We start from the raw sequence: 20,912 nt of genomic DNA, 5'->3' as shown, positions 1-20,912 counted from the left end.
GCGAGCCATCGGCAAAGCCAGGATGTACGCACTCCCGGACGAGCAGCGTAGCATTACGCACAACATGGAAGAAATAACAATGGTAGCAGAATGATTCTACTCAAGGCTGTATGCCAGCGACGTTACACCAGTCGAAACTACTGAGAGTACAAGTTCAACTTGCAATGTTCGACCAGTAACTAGAGAATGTAGGAAAAGCTCTTAAAGGCACGCAAAGAGAAAACGCTGCATGTGACGACGGCATAACCATGTATCCTTTGAAGGACGGAGGAGATATTGTACTGGAAAAGCTTGCTGTACTATTTTCGGAATGCTTGACGACTCAAAAAGTGCCCATAGCCTGGAAAAAAATTAAATCCGTTCCACTCAATATGAAAGCTGTCGGAAGTGCAGATCAACGATTCGCCACAATGGGCGGCAGCGCCGTTAGCCGCTCACTGCTACCACCAAATGCAATTCAAATTACCCGCCTTCGCAGTGCTCGCGCGCCCCGTGCCTGAAACTGCGCGAGCGGGAGCCCTGCTCTTTTTGTGCTTCCCTTCCTCCGGCACGTGCCGGCGTCGCACTGCCACTTTTTTTCGCTTACTATCGTAAAAACCAACCCAACAAACGTTGGTAACTAAATGAATGCGGGCGCTGGCGGTTAATTACGTATATTTTGCCTCAAATGTACACGCAGTTTTCTTTGCCCTAAACAACGGGGAGATGTATGACAAGCGCCAGCGGTTCACAAATTTCGAACGCTAATGACTGTATAAACCGCTTGTCTTTCGAAGCCTCTGGGTTACGCCGTGACAACAGCAGCTACAACGGAACGCCGTGTGGTTCTACTTCGGTCCAGCAAGCTAGCTACGATGAAAGGGCGAGCCCCTAAAGTGCTCTGCACTTAAAACGCCATCGTTAGTCTCATTCATAAGGGAGATTATAAGGACCACAAGAAGTACAGACCCCTCAAGCCTTCTCTCCGTTGTTTACAAGTTGTTTACCAAAGTCAGCCACATAGGTGACAGCCTAGACTTCCAACAACCCCGAGAGCAGGCTGGGCTTAGGAAATGGTACTCAACCATGGATCGCATCTATGTTGCCAATCGAGTGACAGAAAAACCCGCAAAGACCCATTTACTCGGCCTTTATAGGCTATGAGAAAGCCTTTGATTCCGTCCTCACCGCAGCCGTGCTAGAAGCGCTAAAAGACGGAATGCGGAGACCTACATAAGACTTTTAGAAGACATAAGTATTGCAGGGGCAGGATAACCCTGCACAAGCAAAGCGACAAATTCCCGATCCGAAAGAGGGTGAAACCGGGAGATGCCATCTCGCCAAAACTATTCACAGCATGTCTGGAGAAGGTATTTAGGGAGCTTGAGTGAGAAAGCATAGGATTAAGTATAAACGGGGAATACTTGAGCCATTTGAGGTTTGCGGATGACATGAGCTTGAAATCGAGGGTTGGACCCGTCTGGTCAGGAAAACACATGACAATGAAAACTGGCACCGACCAAGAATGTTTAAAATCCAAAAAAAGACGTTTCGGCGGCTCCCGTACAGGCGCCTTGTTCACAATCTTTTGGAAACGTCTTTTTTGGATTTTAAACATTCTTGGTCGCTTCCAGTTTTCATTGTCGTGACATGAGCTTGCTGAGTAAGACTGCAGAACACCTACAAACAATGCTTGAGGAAGTACAATCAGAAAGCACGGCTATGGAGCTAAAATAAATATGAATAAACGTAAAGCAGTGAGAAATAAGCATGCCCAAAACGTCCTCTCCAGGTTAGGAAACGAAACGATAGAAGAACTGGAAGAATTAAAAGTAAAAGAAGTAAACCTTGGACTGGTGGCTAGTGTACCCCAACCACGGGAGAGAAACCCGGCGCAGAATAGGCACGGGTTGGGGAGCTCTCGGCAAGCAGTCCCAAATAGAAAGCCAAAAAGTAAGCTACCTTAGTCACTCAAAAGAAAAATCAACAACCAGCGCATAGTACTGGTTATGACGTGCGGAGGTGAAACTTGGCGCCTTACTAAACCAGAAAGCAAACTTAGGTCGGCCAAAGGGGCCATGCAACGAATACTGTTAGGAGTAACAGTCAGGGAAAGAAACGAGCTACCTGGATCACAGAACAAACTAGGGAAGACGATATCATAGTTTAAATAAAGAAGAAGAAACGTACTTCGGCTGGCCACGTAGTGAGACGAACCGACAACCGACGGGCAATTAGGGTAACCGAGTGGATACCAAGAGATGGGTCTAGAAGGAAGGGGAAGGCCATTGATTCTGGATGGAGGGGCGAAATGCGGAACTTTGGGGGTAAACTGTAGCCTCGAGCAGCGCAGGAGAGGAGCGGTCGGAGGTCAGTGGGAGGGAAGGCCTTCGTCCTAATCGACCAGATTGACGGGAAATCCCCACGATGGAGTTTATTCGCAGGCCTGCGTCCTGCAGTGAACCTGAGTAGGCTGATGGCGGTGATGTTGATGCAGCCGCGGCGTTCCGCACGCCCATGTCCGCCGGAAAAGCCAGGTGCCTCGATGCCGGAGGAGCCGTACGGTCCAGGCACCCAACTCCACGGGACACTTACTCCACGCGCGTTGCTCGCGCCCTCTACTGGAGCCTTTGACTACTGCTGCCGTTTGGCGTGTTGGAATGCCGCTGGGAGGGTTGAGTCGAGCATCATAAGTCGAGCATCATGTATTTTTAATAGCGGAACAGTGCAAATATCACTTATGTATTGATTTTTATGCCTCAGATATGCGCAGTGCTCAGTTTTTGCTCGACAATGTTGATGAGTATGAACATTGCCACCAGACTTCATTGTTGATAAATGGTTGTGGTAATATAAATACAGTCGAACACGGATATATCGAACACGGGTATATCGAATTATTGTCTATATCGAACTCATGAATTATCCCCTTGAAACTTCTGTGTAAAAGTATAGGAGTTCGTACGTTTATATCGAACGGTATTTTTCCCGACATTTGGTATATCGAACACCACCCGAGCTGGAAGGTGCTCTTAGGCGGTCGCTGCACCCCCGATTTCCGCGGTCGCTTAGTGCCTTCGCCGAAACCCAACAGGGACAGAAGCCGGGGTGTCGGAGTGTCACGCTTGCCTTCTTATGGATAACTGCTCGGCCAACCAAACCACCTGCGAGCTCGACAACATCGAGCTCAAGTTTCTGCCTCCGAACACAACAGCCAGGCTGCAGCCGCTCGACCGCTCGACTAAGACGTCCAAGGTTGGGTCCAGGAGACGACTCCTCGATAGGCTTTTGATGAACCTCCGCGTGGGCACCGAGCTCAAAGTTGACCAGCTGGGGGCCATACACATGATGACGGGTGCCTGGAAAAGCGTAAAGCAGAGCGTGGCCAACTGCTTCCGGAAGGCAGGCTTCGTGACGGCCGAACATTCGGAAGCTTGCGAAGACGGCGACGACGACGAATAGGGCACGGCGACACGTTTCGCGAGCTGTCGTCCCTTTTCCCGGCTGCTGTCCCAGCCGGACTGTCTGCCGGTGACTTCGTGAACGCTGACAGCAATGTTTAGGCTGTTGCGAGCGTCGGTGACGAGGATATCGTAGCTGCGGTTGCAGGAACCCAGGCTGATAGCTCGAGTGGCGAAGATCGTTCGGACGAGGATGCGGCTACACGATCGTACTCCGCCGCTGAACTGGCGGCTGCGTTCAGCTTGATTCTACGTAGTTGCAGCGACATGGGAAGAACTGGGCTGTCACACCTGGATAGCCTCGAGAATATCGAGACCAGCGTCTTTTTTTCCATGTACAGGACGAAGAAGCAGGCCAAGATCGGCGATTTCTTTTCACGCAAATAAAGCATCCTGTTGCGTCGTTAGTGCGGAATTAGTTGTCATTCTTTAATGCGCCGATCGGTAAGTGGTCTTCCGCCACAGGTGAGGTCTAGAGCCCATATTTTTTATATCAAATTTTTCATATATCGAACTATTTCGCGATCCCTTTGGAGTTCGATATATCCGTGTTCGACTGTATATTGTACGTTCGATATATCAATGGACACACAGACAGACATAGACAGAAATTTCCGCATTTAAGTAGCTTAAGAAAGACTATCGTCATTAAAAATAAAAACGCACAGAACACCTGGTATTTGTTCAAGAGAAGCTTTTTACCTCTGCCCCCCAAGGGTTCTGTCGCGACCGTTGGTGTCAACAGAAAACTTCCGCGAAAAAATAAGTCACTGACACCGCCAGGAATCGAACGTGGAACGAACAGAGAAACACAGCGAGAGCCCGTTGTTTTACCGCTTGAGCTACGAGCCCACGCGGAGACGGGGGAGACAGACGGTGCACTCACCGAGCTCATCTGCGGCTTTGACCCCTGCGTTCTCGCTGAATGCCACGTGATAAAGTCATGCGACCGCTCGCGCCGCCGTGCGCTCCGTCCACGGCGCCGTAGTGGCCGTGAGCATACGCTAGGAGAAAATTAAACGAAGCTCACACCAACGCATGGCATCTCACCTCTACGTTTCTTGCGCCGATCTCGTGGCCTCCGCCGGAGGTTGCACACGCGGAGAAGTAGTGAGATTGTCTAACACAGGGTTTAAGCTTCCTTTAATTTTACAAGTACAGAGTTTCCACTCTAGTGCTCCACCAATACAAGACAACCAACCACCGTTCATGAAGTCATGCATTAATTTAACCTCAGCAAAGAATATCTCTGTGAAGTAATAAAGGGTGTAGTTAAGTGCATTTCATTGTCTCTGGTTTCACTCTTTGTAGAGCCATGTGTGTGGATTCAAGTGACGTCGCATGGGTACTCGTTGTGGGTGTCATTTACAGCTTCGCTATACAACCATCTTCACAGGGTGGATTGGCGCGCATTTTTTGCTGCTGTGCTCGGCGCTGTTGCTTGCTTGTCATAACGTGGCGAGTGCGTCAGTAACAACTAGACGTAAGGAGTAACGCACAGCGTTTCCACCGCCTTGCGATGACGCCGCCCGCTGCAAGCGCTGAGAACGTGTTACACGCAGGACCTCCGGCTTTCCCAGGCGCCCCCACAAGACTACCCCTCGGGCGTGGTCCGAGGAAGCCAGCCTTGTTTCGCGTAACTTGGCTAGGCACCCCCCGCGAGCCAAATTCCAGAGGCCAGCTGCGCTATCTGGCCAAAGATAAAAGCAGTTTAGAAAGCAGCAGTTTAGAAAGCAGCAGCCCCCTCAAAATGTGGGAGGAGATCCAAAGAGCTGAACATTAAATCTGGTGCACAAGAAAAGCAGATGTGTCTTACCCTTCCTTTTCATCTGCGGGGCGACTTTTGCGATCCCTCGCTGTAGTTGTGCTTACAACGCAATTAGTGCCCCTTAATCATCACTCAACCGGCCAACGTAGCACGTTTCACAAGTCCATGGACGGCACCGATTGCGCCAACACAACCAAGGACAAAGAGGAAAACGACGAGGACGAGCTCGTCGTTTTCTTCTTTGTCCTGGGTTGTTTTTTTGCGCAATCGGTGCCGTGGATAGCTTCCAACTAGGCCGGCTCGTGGTGTTGCTCCTGGGTCACACACGCGCAGCTCAGCAGAAGTGAAAAGTGGTCCGCGTGCGAGTCTCTGAGCCAGCAGGGCGCTGGAACTAACGTTGGAACAGGTTCAGCGCCATGCAGGCGGTACCGCGGCTCGCTCTCCCCAACGGCCACGACAAAGAAAGATCCCCAGGCGGTGAAAATCAAGCCGGAGCCCTCCACTACGGCGCACTTCATCGCCTGTGTAGCATCGGCGCGTTAAACCCCACAATCAAATCAAATGAATACCTCACGCCCTACAAACTTACACTTACGAGTAGCCGAAGAGATGCCACTATACAGCCCCATCCGCGTGTGCGCCGCTTTTGCGAGGAATCCAAGACATTTTTTTGTTCATTTGGCCGGCAGCCGTGCACACGAAGTCCACTTGACTGGCGCACACCCTTCAAACTTATGAGTTCTGGCATAGTGCCCTTCCCTCGCCGTCCAGCGCAAGTTGGTGGAGAGGGCGGAAGAAGCGGCCCGTGCCACTGCTGGAATGAGGAGGCCACCGCAAAGACTCTCTTCTCGGAAACTAATAGATGCGTCTACTCTCTCTCCCTCTCCCTCCATCGTGCAGGACTCGCCCGGTGCTGGCGCTGGCGGGGACGACGCGGCCGGCGACGACGACGGCGTGGGCACAGGCTTCTGCCGCTTCGAGCAGCTGCGCCAGAAGACGTTGCAGTGCCAGAGAGAGGGCTACAGCGTCATACGGACGCGCGACGCGCACGCAAAGACGGACATCTGCGAGGAGCTCAAGGTGGGCCTATGGCGGCGACGATCGCGTTCGATGGCACAAGCGATACCAGGCCACGTAGCGCCAAGAGAAGTGCACTGTGCGTGGGTTAGAGGTGCTCGTCCAAAACGTTGGTGTGTGGGGGCCTACGGTTAGTGATTAGAAGTGGATGTAAAAATTCGTTTTCCAGTGACCTGAGAGACTATTCCAGTTTCGTCCATCTCAAGAATCGCCCATCTTGACATCGCAATCGGAAACCGCACTGCGAGATCAAAACCGACGCTTTTGGAATAGACACCACTTGCGGTAGCACGCTGTGCAAAGTGGGTATTGGTCAGGGGTTCGCACCCAAAGGTTGGCGCCATTGTTGGCTAGGGAACCGATTCCGCTGGCGGGGTAACAAGTGCGGCGCGGTAGCGAGGCTGCACGCACGTTCGCACGACGATGTGTCACTTCATTTGATGCGCAGCGTGCGAGGTAAGCGAGCTGAAACTTCCGTCCGTTCCCTATACACCCGGAAAACATTGTGTAAAGCAAATAACCTCATTTATCGACAGAATTACGTGACAGAAGGTAGATCCTTTTTTCTCTCTGTAAAGTACGAAAGCGAACGCACACAGACAGGTCGAGGTGTCATCCTAGATAGACAGCTACTATGCTGCAGTTTACTTTTATTCTTCCCATAGTGACAACCTACTCTATGTGCTAACTTTTTCCCAGGCGGCCGAATCGAGCAACGGACACAAAAGGCAGACGAAGACTTCCTGCCCGTCGCTACGTCTGTTTTCGCTACAAAAATATTTCCGCAAAAGCACACCTGCGCATGCAATTAGAAGGGGGTTAAGGGCGCTGAAAGCGGTGACGCCGAATATCCTCTCCTTCATTTCTTTGGAGGTACGCACGGGCGCTGACACGAAACCATACAGCACACACACAAGCTAAATTCGGGCACGTTAGACCTGCTGTTCTGAATGGCCAGGATAGGTTGCACGAAAATAAGTCGGGCCCTTCAAAGTGGCACGCAGTTCACGTTCACCTAAAGTCTTGTGGGTGTGTTAGTGTTCAGACTTTGCAAAAACAGCGACCGGCGGCTTCCGAAATAACTCCTGGTGCGTTGGTTTAACGAAACCGAATTGCTGCGCGGGCACACCGATCCCGGTCACCAGGAAGTTTTTGAATGACGGTTACCGCTGTTGAATGGCGGTTATCACTGACTACCAATACATAATGGCCAGTGCATTCATATCGCATCTAGCGCTCAAAACGTATACACAGCCAGACTCTCTGTTGAAATGCGACTTAAGCCTCGAGGGGAAAGAGGAATGAGTGTTCGTTCCCTCCGGGCAAAGCAGAAGTTCATTTGCGCGGGGGGACGAGCTTGCTCCAGGATGTCCTGGGCACGTGCAGCGTCCGGATCCTCCGGGTGGGACCTGGCCGTCCCACCGCAACCCTGGAGGACGAGAGCGCTTTCAAACTTTCCACTGCGTTGATTATGACGACGATGGCGACGCAGGTGTTCAAGGACTGCGAGGTGTCAGCGCTCCGGGCCACGCACTGCAGCCGGGAGAAGAACGCGCGGCAATATGTGATCAATACGGTCAAGGAGTCCTTCCAGCGATTCGGCATCGAGTGCACGGGGCTATGGAACACCGCGCCCATGACGCAGTCCTCGGGCAACGCCGTCCGAGTCGTGCAGCTCGCCCTGGCCCTATCCGTGGCGCTGCTGGGCATCGGGCCGCCCTAGCGCCGCCGCCGCCCCCGCGGACTGCCAAATTACACGCAATTGACAGGAACGGCTGCAAACGCCTCCTTGCTTTAAGCGCTAGACACATGTACGATTGGTACACGCGATTCGTATGCGACTGGTCGTTACGACTGTCACCACGACTAGTCGTACGCGTGAATTTGAGACACATGGCCCGATGCGGGGGTGCGATGCCTCGTCGGCGCCGCTCCGCCCACTGTTTCTGCTCCATGGTCAACTACGACGATCGCTGAGCTGAATTCGTAGATTCCGCGCGTTTGTACGCAAGAAATGGATAACGCACGCAATCGTGAAGCCTTTTCTGCATCGGAAACAGTCCGCGCACACGCCGGCCGCGCCTGCCAGCTCGGCACACTCAGCGACTCGAACCGGCGCAGACCACGGTGTGCGCCGGCTAGCAGACCACGGTAGCAACCGCTTGTCGCTGCTCTTCCGAATCACTCTGATCGCTAAAACGAAGTTACACATGCGAGAAAGTAGGTGTTAGTGTGGTGAAAAATTGTGCTGGGATTGTTCTGAGGGCTTATTTTAAAAGCGGCGATCAGATATCTGCCGCGATGCAAGCCTATGCTGACCGGACGTGGTTGCCGCGGCGCGCGGTGCGCCGAGCGGCCGAGAGATGGCGATACCTGCGCGGAAGCATCGAAACAGGCTACGCAGATGTCTTGGTCACCGATCGCTCAAACGGCAGTTGTAGCTCAAATAAAGTTTCACATGCGAGAAAGGGGATGATAGTGTGGTGCACAGTTGTGTTACGGATTGTCATTCACAGTTGCACAGGTAGCGGCGATCAAATATTCGCCAGGACGCTAAGCCTGAAGTTCTCAACACCCGAGCCGACCAGAGCAACGCAAGCCGGTTGCGGGCTCAGCGGGCTCTCATTGGCTGTTGCCTCACGACGATCTCATCGATGGCACGACTGCATCTGGCTTGCCAGTCGCACGTCGTGAGCCTCCTCCGACCAGCGATGGACGCCAAAACGGGTCCTAACGATCAATCGTAACGAACAGTCGCATGCGAATCGCGTGCACTAGTCGTACATGTGTCCAGCACTTTAGGGGCCAAACGCACGATCGCAGAGCGATGCGTCTTCCGCACGCATGTTCTCCCCTCTCCCGAACCGGTCCGGCAAGCTTCCTGGCGGCTTCCGCGACGGTTTCCGGGCAGGGAAGAATACGCGCCGCTCTGCGCAGATGTGTCTCGCCCTTTACTCGCACCTACCGCGAAAAAGAAGGCGTAAGGGAGTGAACGCCGCCACGGTTACAGCTGCTGTGAAGGTTCGAGAAAAAGATTAGCAGACGATGCTGCACTGTTCACCTCCTTGCGCGGGGAGGTTCTTGGCGCAAGGCTTGTAACCGCAACAATGTAGGAAGCAGTTCTTCTGCTCGACGTTTCGAACGAGATTTACACCAGAGCCCTAAGCACCTCATTTACATTCGAAAATTTTCCTTCTCTCTCTTTTGCGCAAACGGAAAGACTCATCGCACTGCTCAATCACGTGGCCATTCTACGTAAGCCGATAAAGAAAGCGCATTTTGTTTATTATGACAGCAATACCTTCCTTACGCATGCCGCTGTTTTTGCCTGTGAAGGCCTACTTGCGGACAGTCTCGAAGACGCGCAGTCAGTATTGTTAGCGAATAGAAGGCTATTTGAGCGTAAGTCATCCTTGTGCCGTCTCAACAGCAGGCAATGGCGCACATAGGCGGCTTTGTGTTTTATCTGTTTGCATCGCGCGGGTTGTGTGTCAAGCAGTAATATAAACCGGAGACATTATTGCGCCGTCTGGTTAGAACGACATGATTATTGCCAAGTTTTTGTTGCGAATTCAGAGAACATTCATTTTGGAAAAGAAATGTCTCCTGAGATTTTAATGTATACCTTCCGCAAAGAAATAAACAAAAATCTACGGTCACTTCAGTCGCCCGCGTGAAATCTCACACATAAGACGAACGACGAACTCGGCTGACAATACGAGAGAAGAGAGCCGATATCGGAGGACTGCATTAGCAGCCAAAAATAATGAATATGCAACCGATATACAACCGATTTTGTCCTCTAGTTCACACGAAAGCTAGCGTTTCCTTTAGCCGGGCAAGCACAAAGAAACTAGCGGGGGAAAAATTTGATTTGGCACTAAATTTCCTGAAATGTGAAAGGCGGGCATGCAGTGCTTAAACGTGACACTACCAAAGGTGACACCACAAGTCCGTCAGTTCCATTGCATGATTCGCGAAGCGCATGAAGAAATAGAAGTAGCTGCATTTTTTTGCTGTTCTGGCTGGGGACAAGTTTTTGAATAGATCTCATGTCGCGTACACTCATGGAGGAAAGAATACTCAGGAGAGGGCGCTAGCATCCCAATGCATTGCAAAAAGTGTGGAAGAAGTGACGTCATTTTTTTGAGCCCATGGACAATGTTGCTTACTTGTCTACAACTGCGGCGGCCAAATTTGGGCGAATGAAACGCACAAATTTTTATTGCGCTTGGTGTGTGGTTGCTTCACTACGCTTGAAAACCAGCGCAGTCGCTACAAACAACGTTTTTAGATTAGGCCAGTTTGAAAACTCCGTCGTCGGAGGCGGCCTTAACTCGTACCCCGGCCGCAGCGGCGCTTACGTCGCGTCGAGATCAGCGGAGCGAGCTGCTGCCGCCGCCGGCGACCTGCCGGGAAAATCCCCTTCGCTCAGCGTTGGCGAGAGCCACAGTTCGTTCTTTGCTCACTGTGTTTCTTCGTTGTGAATTGAAGTGAAATTTATCGCTACTGAGACGTAGCGCGCAAAGACCGCAGTGCTGTAGCACCCCAAACAACGCTCCCGTCGTCTGCGTTCGCCATCCCGCGAGCCTGTTGCTACGACGACGACAAACGCTACTTTGCCAGGCTTAAGAGCTGAAAAATCGTCCTTCTATCTCAAAAACGAAGGCCGTTTTCCGATTGAAACTTTGGGTGATGGTTTTGAGGCGAAATCAACAGCTTAGAAGATGACATCGCACCGAGGAATTAGCGACGAAGCTGTTTTCGCTTCGAAGCGGGACGGCAGGGCGACGCCATGTTAGTCAAATCAAACCGGAGACAGCAAAGGATGATGGGATAGAGTGCTGGGCTCAGTGGGCTCAAGTCATGGCGGGACTCGGCTTCACAAATGTGACGTCAGGGCCTCTCCTAACCTTTTTTTCCCTCCATGCGTGCACTTAAATTGCGTTGCCGCTCGGCTCACCGTCACGATTGCCGGCATTCCTTTTGGCAGCACACGCAAGGCTCGTAGATTGAAACATCCTGCCTTCGAACGTTCCAGAGCGCTGTAAGGAAAACCTTTCGCAATCAGGAAACCGTTTCGGTTCAAGGTGTTTCAAGTGATGTCCATTCATTTATATATACGCCACGAAAATCTGTTTCCTGTACCCCTAAATATTGGCGGGGCAGCATACGTGATGCTGGCTAACGAGGAGACTGAACGGAAACGTGGCAAAAGTGCGTTTCCTATTTGCGGTGTTAATGGCGTGCGCGCATGCACGCACTCATTACCCGTGCTAGTGAGCGGCAGGACAAGCCACTCCGCCCTGCGAAGATGAATGACCAGCGAAGCTGCACAGCCCCTGGTTCACCCTGTTTACACATTGTCTGATCCCTTTCTTACTGGTGTTTCCTCCGGTCTTGCTTTTGGTTTTAACCAACATATATGAGCTGCCATGCCCTTCCCGTTTCCCCATTCAGGCGACCTTCTCGTCATTGCTGTTGTCGCGTTGCTTTTTTTCCCGTCCTTATTATGATCACTAGTAAGCTGGCGTGTCCGCACGCTGGCACCCCCTTATGTAATGCCCGAGACAGGGCCCTTGATGATGACCACCAGGGCGTCCGCCAACTCCAGGCATCCAGGGAATCTGTCGCCCGGCCTTCGCTTTGATGCGCAGAATGGGTCAGCGCTCCTCCTCCATTGCTCAACTAAAGTTTCCTACCGCTACTACTACATGAAAGTACAACGTGGTTACGGCCGATCAAAAACCCGTTAAACGCTAGTGAGTACGGTTTGGGGCTTTTCGTCGTTGTTAAAGGGACAGACAACCAATTTTTGAGTATGCATGTCCTCTAGCTCACATGAAAGTCAGCGCTTCATATTTTCGTACAGTCGGGTATCCAGAAAAACTGGCGGAAATATCTTCTATTCGGCAGCGCACTTTGTGGTATCTCAAACGTGGCACCGTGTACTGTCTGAACGTGGCGCTACCGTACACATGCAAATAGCGCCGACCGCGTAAATTCCCTCTGCTCTACCATCGCCTCGCCCGCCAAGCCTGCCCTTCTCCAGAGCCACGTCTCGCTCACGCCCAGACCGTTCTCCGCCAGGATCATACCCACTCCCTCCCATCTCACAAACCACGGCAGCGATGGAGCGGAACATTGCACGGTTTGAAGACCGAGGACACCGAGGACTAAAGCGAGAACGACAGGCGGACCAACGGGACAGACAAATTCAGGCGGGTCAGCAAGCCACCCCTCCGCATGCTCACAAGTTTGTTTCACGCTGCGTTTCGCCACCGAGCAGTGCCGTTAACAACTTCGTCACTGCCTATGAAGGCATATGACTCGGCTGGCAAACAAGGCAACACGAATTCAAAGGAGAAGCCCACGTGACATGCCGAGCACGAAGGTCCAATCGAACGGTAGACGCTTCACCGTTCGTGCTGCGGCGCTAAGGAGAGCCTCCGGCGCGATCCTATCCCACTTCTTCTGCTCCCACAAACGTACTGTCTTTTGGTTGAACTCACGGGCTAGAATACGCATTCGTGTCAAACGATACTTAAATTCAGACGTCGTAAACACAAGCAGTCAACAGCACCTGGCGTTAGGGGTCAAGCTGAGCTGCTGGTAGACGTTTACAACAAACTTTTAGCGACACTAGTGACATTTGTACGCAGTGGTGCGAGGTGGTTTGCTGTCGTCACAGCTATTCGGAGTGTCAGGGTAGTGGCTACATGAGTAAAAAGCGTTCCGTTGTGAGTGATGCTGATGGCATGTATATAGGTCTCTGTCGTGGAGGTCAAGGTTTGCCCATTTACATTTGTGGATATTGCAGTGCTGTTCGTACACCTTGGGCGACATTAAGGACACACGAAGGGGGTCTGCACTGATTGCGACAATGGAGATTGTCCTGCTTGAGTTTCGATACCAGATTGGCACTGCAAACCGCCTCGCTGGTATGGACTCCCGTTCGACGTCGAGGACCGTGAAAAACTTCTTAAACGGTACTTTGGATCATATCGCACTCCAAGAAAAAAGGGTAGAAAAAAGGATGAAATCGAGGGTTTTCTCCCCCGGACCAGCGAGATTCTCCCTTTAGCTAATTACACGTAGCGCCCTCTGTACGGCCTCAACGAAACACCGAAACGGGGGAGGAAATTATCTCCTCTGTTGTCTGCAATCTGCTGTCGGCGCCGACGCCGAAAACGAAACCGTTCATCGTTGCACTGTGGCTTTCGCCGATCGGGCGCATACGACGACTACGAGCAACACCGCCCCTGCGGTGTGCTGCTTGCTTGTTTTCTCGCTGTCTTTCTTTTTATTATTACCATGTGCCCGCCACGCTAGCGCACGGCTTGCCAGCCGTGTGTTTGAAGCAAATTCTGTGGGCACCGCTGCATGCTTGCTGTGTGCGACTCGCCTGCGCCCTTTTCAACGTTGCCACTGCATTTGTGGACGTTTTATACTGACGCCCAAGGGTAAAAGAGGTCAGAGATGATAGCAAACTGTCCCTTTTTTCGTCAAAGAGCACGGACCGCAGCATATTGAAGCATCAGACCAACAACAAGAGGCCCCCATTCAGCAACATCTTGGCTGAATGGTTGCCAGACCAGCGGTGCGCTCTACGGTAAAATAGCGAAGGCGAGGCAATAAGTATCATTACCCAAACATACCTGCCACACTGTTTCGTGAAACGTTTTTCTTCTTTGAGCTATTTTACTGCTTCTTACAAAACCTCAAATTACTAAAAGTTTGCAATTTCACAGGTTACATTTGATGACATGACAAAACCCACCTAAGGCTTACGCACTGCCGTGCGGTATTGAAACAAGCAACGATCTCACTGTTCCTACCTGCATTCTCGGTGATCAGGGTTATAAATACTTTGTCGCCGTTTTAATGTTTAGTTGTGGCTTGTGATCATGCGGAGGTGTGGTAAGTGTACTATATGTTGTGCTGTATTATGCTTGCGATGTTGTGTGCTGCGTGTATTGTGCGTTGGCAGTGCATTTAATGAAGTGTATGTCGCTGTGTTGTGCTATGTTTTTTCCCAATGTACCCGCCCACATTGGGCCTCTGTGATGTTGGCTATAATAATATACGCTATTCATAAAGGAAACCAAGGAAACTCCTTGATGTAAGTGCCCACTGATGGTGATGCTTAGTAGCTGCCCCCATAGAGTTTCTCTAGTGAGAAACTCTATGGCTGCCCCTCCCCACCCCTACTTTTTTTTTTGCTTCATCTATCGGTCATTTTAAAACGTTTACGGTTGCTTTACTTTGAGTACAGTGGACTTCGAGCACGCCAGGGGGCGACCATTGTAATCTCCTCGTTCGGACGGTTGCGATGGTTGCGACAGCGACGGATACGTTTTTCGTGTTGCCTGCATTGCCTTTGCGCTGAGATTGCAGACGATCCGCGTTTTGATGCATCGGTTGTAGCAAGGTAAGACGACTAACAACAACTGGTTGTTCTCAAACGGCCGCACTGGATGCTTGCGATCTCGAGTGCGGTGAACGGCGGGGTTACGGGCGTTTCGGAAATAAAGGCGGCATTTTGGAAGCAATCGGTATGAACTGCTCGATATAAGCAAAAAAGCTCATACCCACGCGATGAATTTGAAGAAGAAAATCTAAAGGAGTATTAAAAAAAATATCTTTCAAAAATATTTTAAGGTGCGAGTGCCTTTTGTACACACACGTGCAGACGTCAGATTACGAGCCACGATTTTCCCGAAAGCTGGTTAGCTCTATCATAGAACGCTTGCCCGCGAGCTGTTTAAATGAAAAGCATTGACGGACTCTGCTTCTACTTTGTTTACGGGGGCGCGTTCACTCTGAACGCGTAGGCGGGGCGCGCAGCGAGACGAATGCAAGAAGTCGCGCATATACGATTGGCGACATCGCTTGCTAACCGCAGTTCTGGTGCTCGGTAGGTAATTTCTTTGTTATTTTAGCGCATTTTAAGCGCACACAACCACGGTAACCTACGTATTTGTACTTCCTCGATCCTCAAACCGATCAGCTCGCTAGGCCTTTCTCGCATGACAAGCCTTGCTTGGGTGACGCTGCCAGGGGAGGAACACTCCTCCATTAGCTCACGAAAGGGGGAAATCTCCCTCCACTCCTAGGGGTAGAAACGCGCTCCTCCCTCTTAAAGGGAGAATCTTTCTACCTCTTAGGGAGAAATATATGATACATTCCTGTTCGACCCTTAAGGGAGAAACTACCACACCCTTTTTTCTTAGAGTGCGGGTGCTGCGCCAGGTTACAGACGTAACGTACGAGAGAGAGTGAGAAATAATTATTTATTGGAGAGTTTAGCTCCAACCCAAACAAGTTGTCGACGATGGCCTCGTGTCTCGACGCCGCCGTAACCGCTGCCCTGACGTCGTTCATGTAGTGCGCATGAAGCCATACTTCGATCGTTGACGGAATCATTTTGGACAACACCATAAGTGCATCAATCATTTTAAATAACTCTGCGTGCATCCGGGCGATGCTATTTCGACGGGGGGTAAAATGTCGCGTGGATCGTGTGTTAAGCAGGGCAATCCCCTGTTTAAGGTATGTAAGGGTTAAGTGATGGATACGTGCCGTGTTTCCTGGTAAGCCGGCTAGCCCGAAGACGACGACACAAACGCGTGCCCCGGGCCCCGCGCGCTTGAATCGGTCAGCCATTTTCGCTGAGATTTGACGTGCTCTCTCGCCTTTCTATTTTAGGCGCCGCCCCTAATAAATCGGTGCAACACCGTGCAGCCGATTTCGCCTGCGTCTATCGGGACGCAACAATATACACGCAGCTCACGTTACGACACACGTTCTTGCAAAGTTGCGTTCACGGGCGCTGAAGGCGGTGTGCGCGGCGGGATCGACCAAGCGTTGCGCAGGTGTGCCGCGGCTTGCGCTGCGCTCGCCCGCCAAACTTCGCTGTCCGGAGCCTATTGTCATTCCCAATTGTAGCGAAGGCGGCGATCAAAGAGCTGTCGCGGTAATAGGCCTAAGATTCCTAACATCCGAGCAATCCAAAAGGCTGCCAGCTGTTGGGGAAGACCCTCTTCGAAAACTCGTCGTGCACGAACGTGTTGCGTTTGGGTTCCCCGAACTCCTTGGGGCACCCCAACCCCGCGTTCCCCTAATCTAAAACTGCATATCTATTGCATTGATAAGCCTAACTACCTCTGCGCTTATCTGCCACGGAGCAACCTGGAACCGAACCTCCGTGCGACGAGGCGAATGATGGCCGCATCGCTGAAGCCTGCGCGTATGAATCGACGCAGGCCGCAGATGAAAGCTTCTTGCCGCCTGCACAAATGTAAAAACAAAGTCACACATGTCAGAGAAGGGATGATGGCGTGTTGAAAAACGAGTTGTGCCGCGCCTCCGCCAGATGGCGCCACGGGTCCTGCGACCGAGAGAAGACGCAGTGAAACATCCCCCTCGCGAGGGGCACGATCAAATGCAGAGCATTTCCGGGGGCGCACGACGTTAAGTAGTTTGCGTTACGTTAATGTTGTTGCGCTTGGGGCAACTGCTGACAAGAGAGCGCTCGTCAGCAGTAATTTGAATGATTCAACGATATAAGGCGCGTCCGTAGCGTCCCATTTTATGTCGGCTTTGTGGCGCAGTGGGTAGAGCACCATGTACATTGCGTTCCGCCCGCAGGGTCGAGGGATCGAAACCGGGCGCCGGATAGTATTTTTTTTTTTTATATAGTAGGGAGGGGTGCGGTGCGGACTACGGACGTCAACGCGGGTGACATCGTGAGTTACTGAAATGCTCTGCATTTAAAAGTGAGTAAGAAGTTGTGATGAGCGCTTGCATAAAAAGCGACGATTCCATATCTGCGTACGTTCCTCGCATCCGAGAAACCGAAGCCGCCAGTCGTTGCGGGAAAACCCTTCTCAAAAGCTAGTCGCGGGCGAATATGCTGCGCTAATGTCTCCGTCAGGCTCCCCCAACCCGAGAAAATATTGTGTGCGTCTTCCACTTCCCAGAAAACTTTCTGTCCCGTACCTGAAAGTAAAAAAAAAATGACCTCTTCAGGCCCAGCGGTCAGCGCAGCGCTGATACTTCCGAATATGACGTCATCCACCACCGGCCAATCTGGAAAGGCAGCCACGCTCTGATCGCGTGTATTTACATCATGTATTTACACGTAAACACGTCTTTTTTAATCCAGCGTGAATAACACGATAAGGTAGTGCCCCCTCCAAATTTTTTTTAACAGGCTTCAAACTTTTTCATACCATTCACACCGGCATAAAGGTCCCCACTAGGCATCCAGTACTGCTCCGGGCGTATCCCCTTGGCGCGAACGGATGCGCACGTTGTCGTGGCAGCACTGAATCTTGTACACACCGATTTACGTCATGGGCGCACACGCGGAGATTGTGTGTTCGGAGCATCGCTGGAGCTGACGGGGGCACACGAAGAAGGGGATGAGAGTCTCCGAGCTAGCCGATGTTGCGGCAACCGGCGGCGCTGAAATGTCCAATTCAAGCGAAAACATGCGCATCTGAGCGTTATCACTGCCGACGCATCACAACGACCCAGTCGTCAGCAGCGCACAGCTAGGCGTCCATCTCGATCCCCTTCCGCGCCCCCTGCGACCGGCTTCCCTCATCCTCGACTAGGGCAGTGCTGCACGAAGCAGCTCGCCGTGGGACGCAACTCCGGACGCTGTCTCTCTTGCTGGCCGGATTCCTTCGAAGATGGGCCGGTACGACTCATCGTCTCGAATGGTGCAGGAGTGCCCACCACCCGAGGTCGTACCCAAGCGCTACACACCCGCTCCTAGCAAGAGGGCTGAATTTTCTTTTCACTGTTTTCGCCCAACTAGTTGTAAATTTAGGAGGTGTTTGTTTCGCGTTCCACTCGGTTTATCCGCAAACACAGGGTAAACAATTCCATGCATTTTATGAAGGAGCACTGACGACAGTTGAAAACGTCGTATCTTTCTTTTTCAAAGGTTGAAGCATCGAATATGCGTCGCTTGTGCCGGGTTTGTCGGAGAAATTTGAACGAATACGAAAAATGCGTTCGAAAGTGCACTCTTTCGCTGGCACCGTCCTCATTGTGGCATCAGGGCCCGCATAACAGACAACGGAGCGGCACTTCACAAATTTCGACCGCGGTGACTGAACCTGCGCAATGCTCAAGCAAAGGTATGGCAGATTATTCACCGCACAATAGGCCGGGCCCGAATTTGCGACGACCGAAAAAGCGGCTGCAATTCACCACTGTCTGATGGTGGGAAGCGATGTTCCGTTACAAACCCGGCACTGGCGGTGCAATGAAAGACGTTGATTAAGCGCGCTGATATTGCGCGCCGCACCTCCCGACTTGCCGAAAAAATGCCAAACCACCTTTGTTTACGTAAATAAGGAGTGGTATATAGCTAAGGGACCATTTCACAGTGACAAAAAAAAACTTACGGCTGTGAAAAAAATATTTGCTAATGCTGGGGCTCGAACCAGAGGCGTTCGTTCCAAAACCCGCGATTCTAGCCCAAACTAGGCTTCTCAGGAAGACTAGAGGAGCTCTTTTAGCAGTTGCATAGAAGAATAGGAGTGTTTCCAGGAAAGCGTTGATGGCGCAGGGTGTGCAGAGGAAATGCTCGGCTTGTGCCCACAAGGAAACGGGACGCACACACAACCATGCTCGTCAATATACCAAGATACACGGTGGCGCAAGCGTGCTCGTGCAAAGATGCGACTGCGCGCGCTATGTGACGTGCGCCGTGCTTCGTGTCGCCTTCGTGCTGCTGCCGCTTGACAATAATTCAGACCGCCGTGATGAGCGGCCCCTGTTCACTCTCCCCTTTAACTCTGTGGTTAAGCTACGACGTCGGTTAAATGGTCCATACACGGTTAGGCGATCTGAGCTGCCCACCGCAGTCGCAAATGGACAATATGCACGTTGTTATGCGGTATATCGCGCACTTCACGTGATATCCCTTCAAGCCGTTCGATGAACGCCTAAACAAAGAGCTTCATTAAACACATCTGTTGGGCAAGTTGGCGCATTATGATTGAAAAAAATTCCCCCGCATTTCCCCGAGGGGGAGAATATGAAAGTGCGAATGCACGGTTGTCGGCCCGCTTGCGGCGCTTGCGCTCGGCCCCCGCAGCCCACCGCCTCGCCGCCTTCTCTTCCATCGGGTTTGTAGTATCACGTGTACACCACGCAGTTATCAAGCCGCTATAACGCCGCTGAGTCGCCAACGCAACGCCACTGACGACGTAGTTTTAATGCGTTAAAGATATAAGGCGCGTCTAACACTGGTATCACCGTCGCGTCCGTGGCTTGGTCGGTAGAGCGTCGCGCTGCGGCCGCAACGTCCTCGGATGGAAACCGGGCGCCGGATGCTGTTATTTTTTTATATAGTGTAGTGGCCTGGCTGGCGCGCCGAGAGAGGGTGTTGCGAGCTGGAGAGTAGGCGAGGGGGGAGAGGAGGCGCTACGCGAGCGCCCTCACGCGTCGGAAATCCGGCGCCGTTGCTAGGCACGCTAGCTAGCTCCGTTGCTAGGCTGCGGACGGACGGACGGACGGCGGTGGACGCGTGATTCAGGGTCGCTTAAGAAGTGCATTCGCACTTAAAAGGTAGAGCGCAACTTAGACAAGGACAGGACGACGGAACAAGCGCCGATCGTTGTCAACAAAGTGGTGACGGTACCAGGGCGACACTTCCTTCTTTTAGCACGATACATATCCGCCTCGCGGTCTTCTGCACTGCTTCCATGGGGTCACCGCCCCCGGAACTCGCTGTTTGCTGGCATTCCACGAATTTTCGGCGTTGCCGAGGGCAAAAGGCCGCAAGCCACGTGAAGTTGCTAATGTTTCGTGGTAGGTCGAAGCTGAAGTGCTCAAGATAACCGGCGCCATTGGCTCGCACTGTCTATCCAGATAACAAGCGATTGTGCTTATCCGAAGGGCATTCTGACCTTTCTTTGTCGCAGGCATTTGCAAGCATCGTCTGCTGACGCAAGTTTGCCCTCACTGTAGATTGTTTATCTCTTCGGCCCCCTCGCGTTCTGTTTCCATCTCTTCACGTGCGTGCCCCCGTGCCAAGTTAAAAGCAAAAACAACGGCAACGTAAAATCGACATTTTAAAGGTACCTGTACAAACTATTCCAATAAAATCAGTAATGAGAAGTGGAAAAATGGCTCCAACCCAGACAACACCAAACATCCTAAGGACATCCCAAAAAAGGACCTAAATCCCATGCCCCAAAAAGCATAGCCTATGGGCATCTCTGGGACTTCCGCACTGGGATAGTCCTAAAAATGTTCAAGAATGGCAATGATTGGGATATATGCGGGAGTGCGTGCGTGCTTTCATGTTGATTCGGTCAGCCCAATGTTTTATTTTTGCGTGTAGAAGAATAAAACGCATAGGCGCGCATATGCGCGTGAAGGAGGTATAGCCGTACAGCAAATGCCTTAAGCGTCGACCTATAAAAGCACACCCGTAGGTAGCGCGTGGTTGTTACAGGAAGTGCGTCAGAGAAATTGGCTTTTAACCCAACTAAAAACGCTGCTTTTGAGCACGGCAACTTTCTCAGGGAAGAAAGAACCGTCGCGCTCAAATGATGATGATGTTTGTTTTCTGGTGCAAGGGCAACGAAGGCCAAAGAGCG

At 51.8% G+C, this 20,912-nt stretch overlaps 2 protein-coding genes across 4 annotated transcripts in view; one reads left to right on the top strand and one right to left on the bottom strand.

Annotated features, from left to right (window-relative positions):
• Positions 1-8,095, top strand: part of LOC144177707 (uncharacterized) — a 29,941-nt gene extending 21,846 nt beyond the window's left edge. Inside the window, exons 4-5 of the mRNA XM_077705281.1 lie at positions 6,109-6,288; positions 7,778-8,095. Of these exons, the coding sequence (XP_077561407.1) occupies positions 6,109-6,288; positions 7,778-8,008 (411 nt within the window). The 3' untranslated portion in view covers positions 8,009-8,095. The remainder of the gene's footprint in view (positions 1-6,108; positions 6,289-7,777) is intronic.
• LOC144177726 (putative peptidoglycan muropeptide transporter SLC46) overlaps positions 1-20,912 on the bottom strand; it is a 138,523-nt gene that overhangs the window by 77,988 nt on the left and 39,623 nt on the right. The window lies entirely within an intron of this gene.

This window comes from Haemaphysalis longicornis, unplaced genomic scaffold (assembly GCF_048455015.1).
Source record: "Haemaphysalis longicornis isolate Haplotype H1 unplaced genomic scaffold, Haemaphysalis longicornis Haplotype H1 scaffold_30, whole genome shotgun sequence".
NCBI lineage: Eukaryota > Metazoa > Arthropoda > Arachnida > Ixodida > Ixodidae > Haemaphysalis > Haemaphysalis longicornis.
The sequence above is the reverse complement of the archived record's forward strand: the minus strand, read 5'-3'. Positions and strand labels throughout refer to the sequence as shown.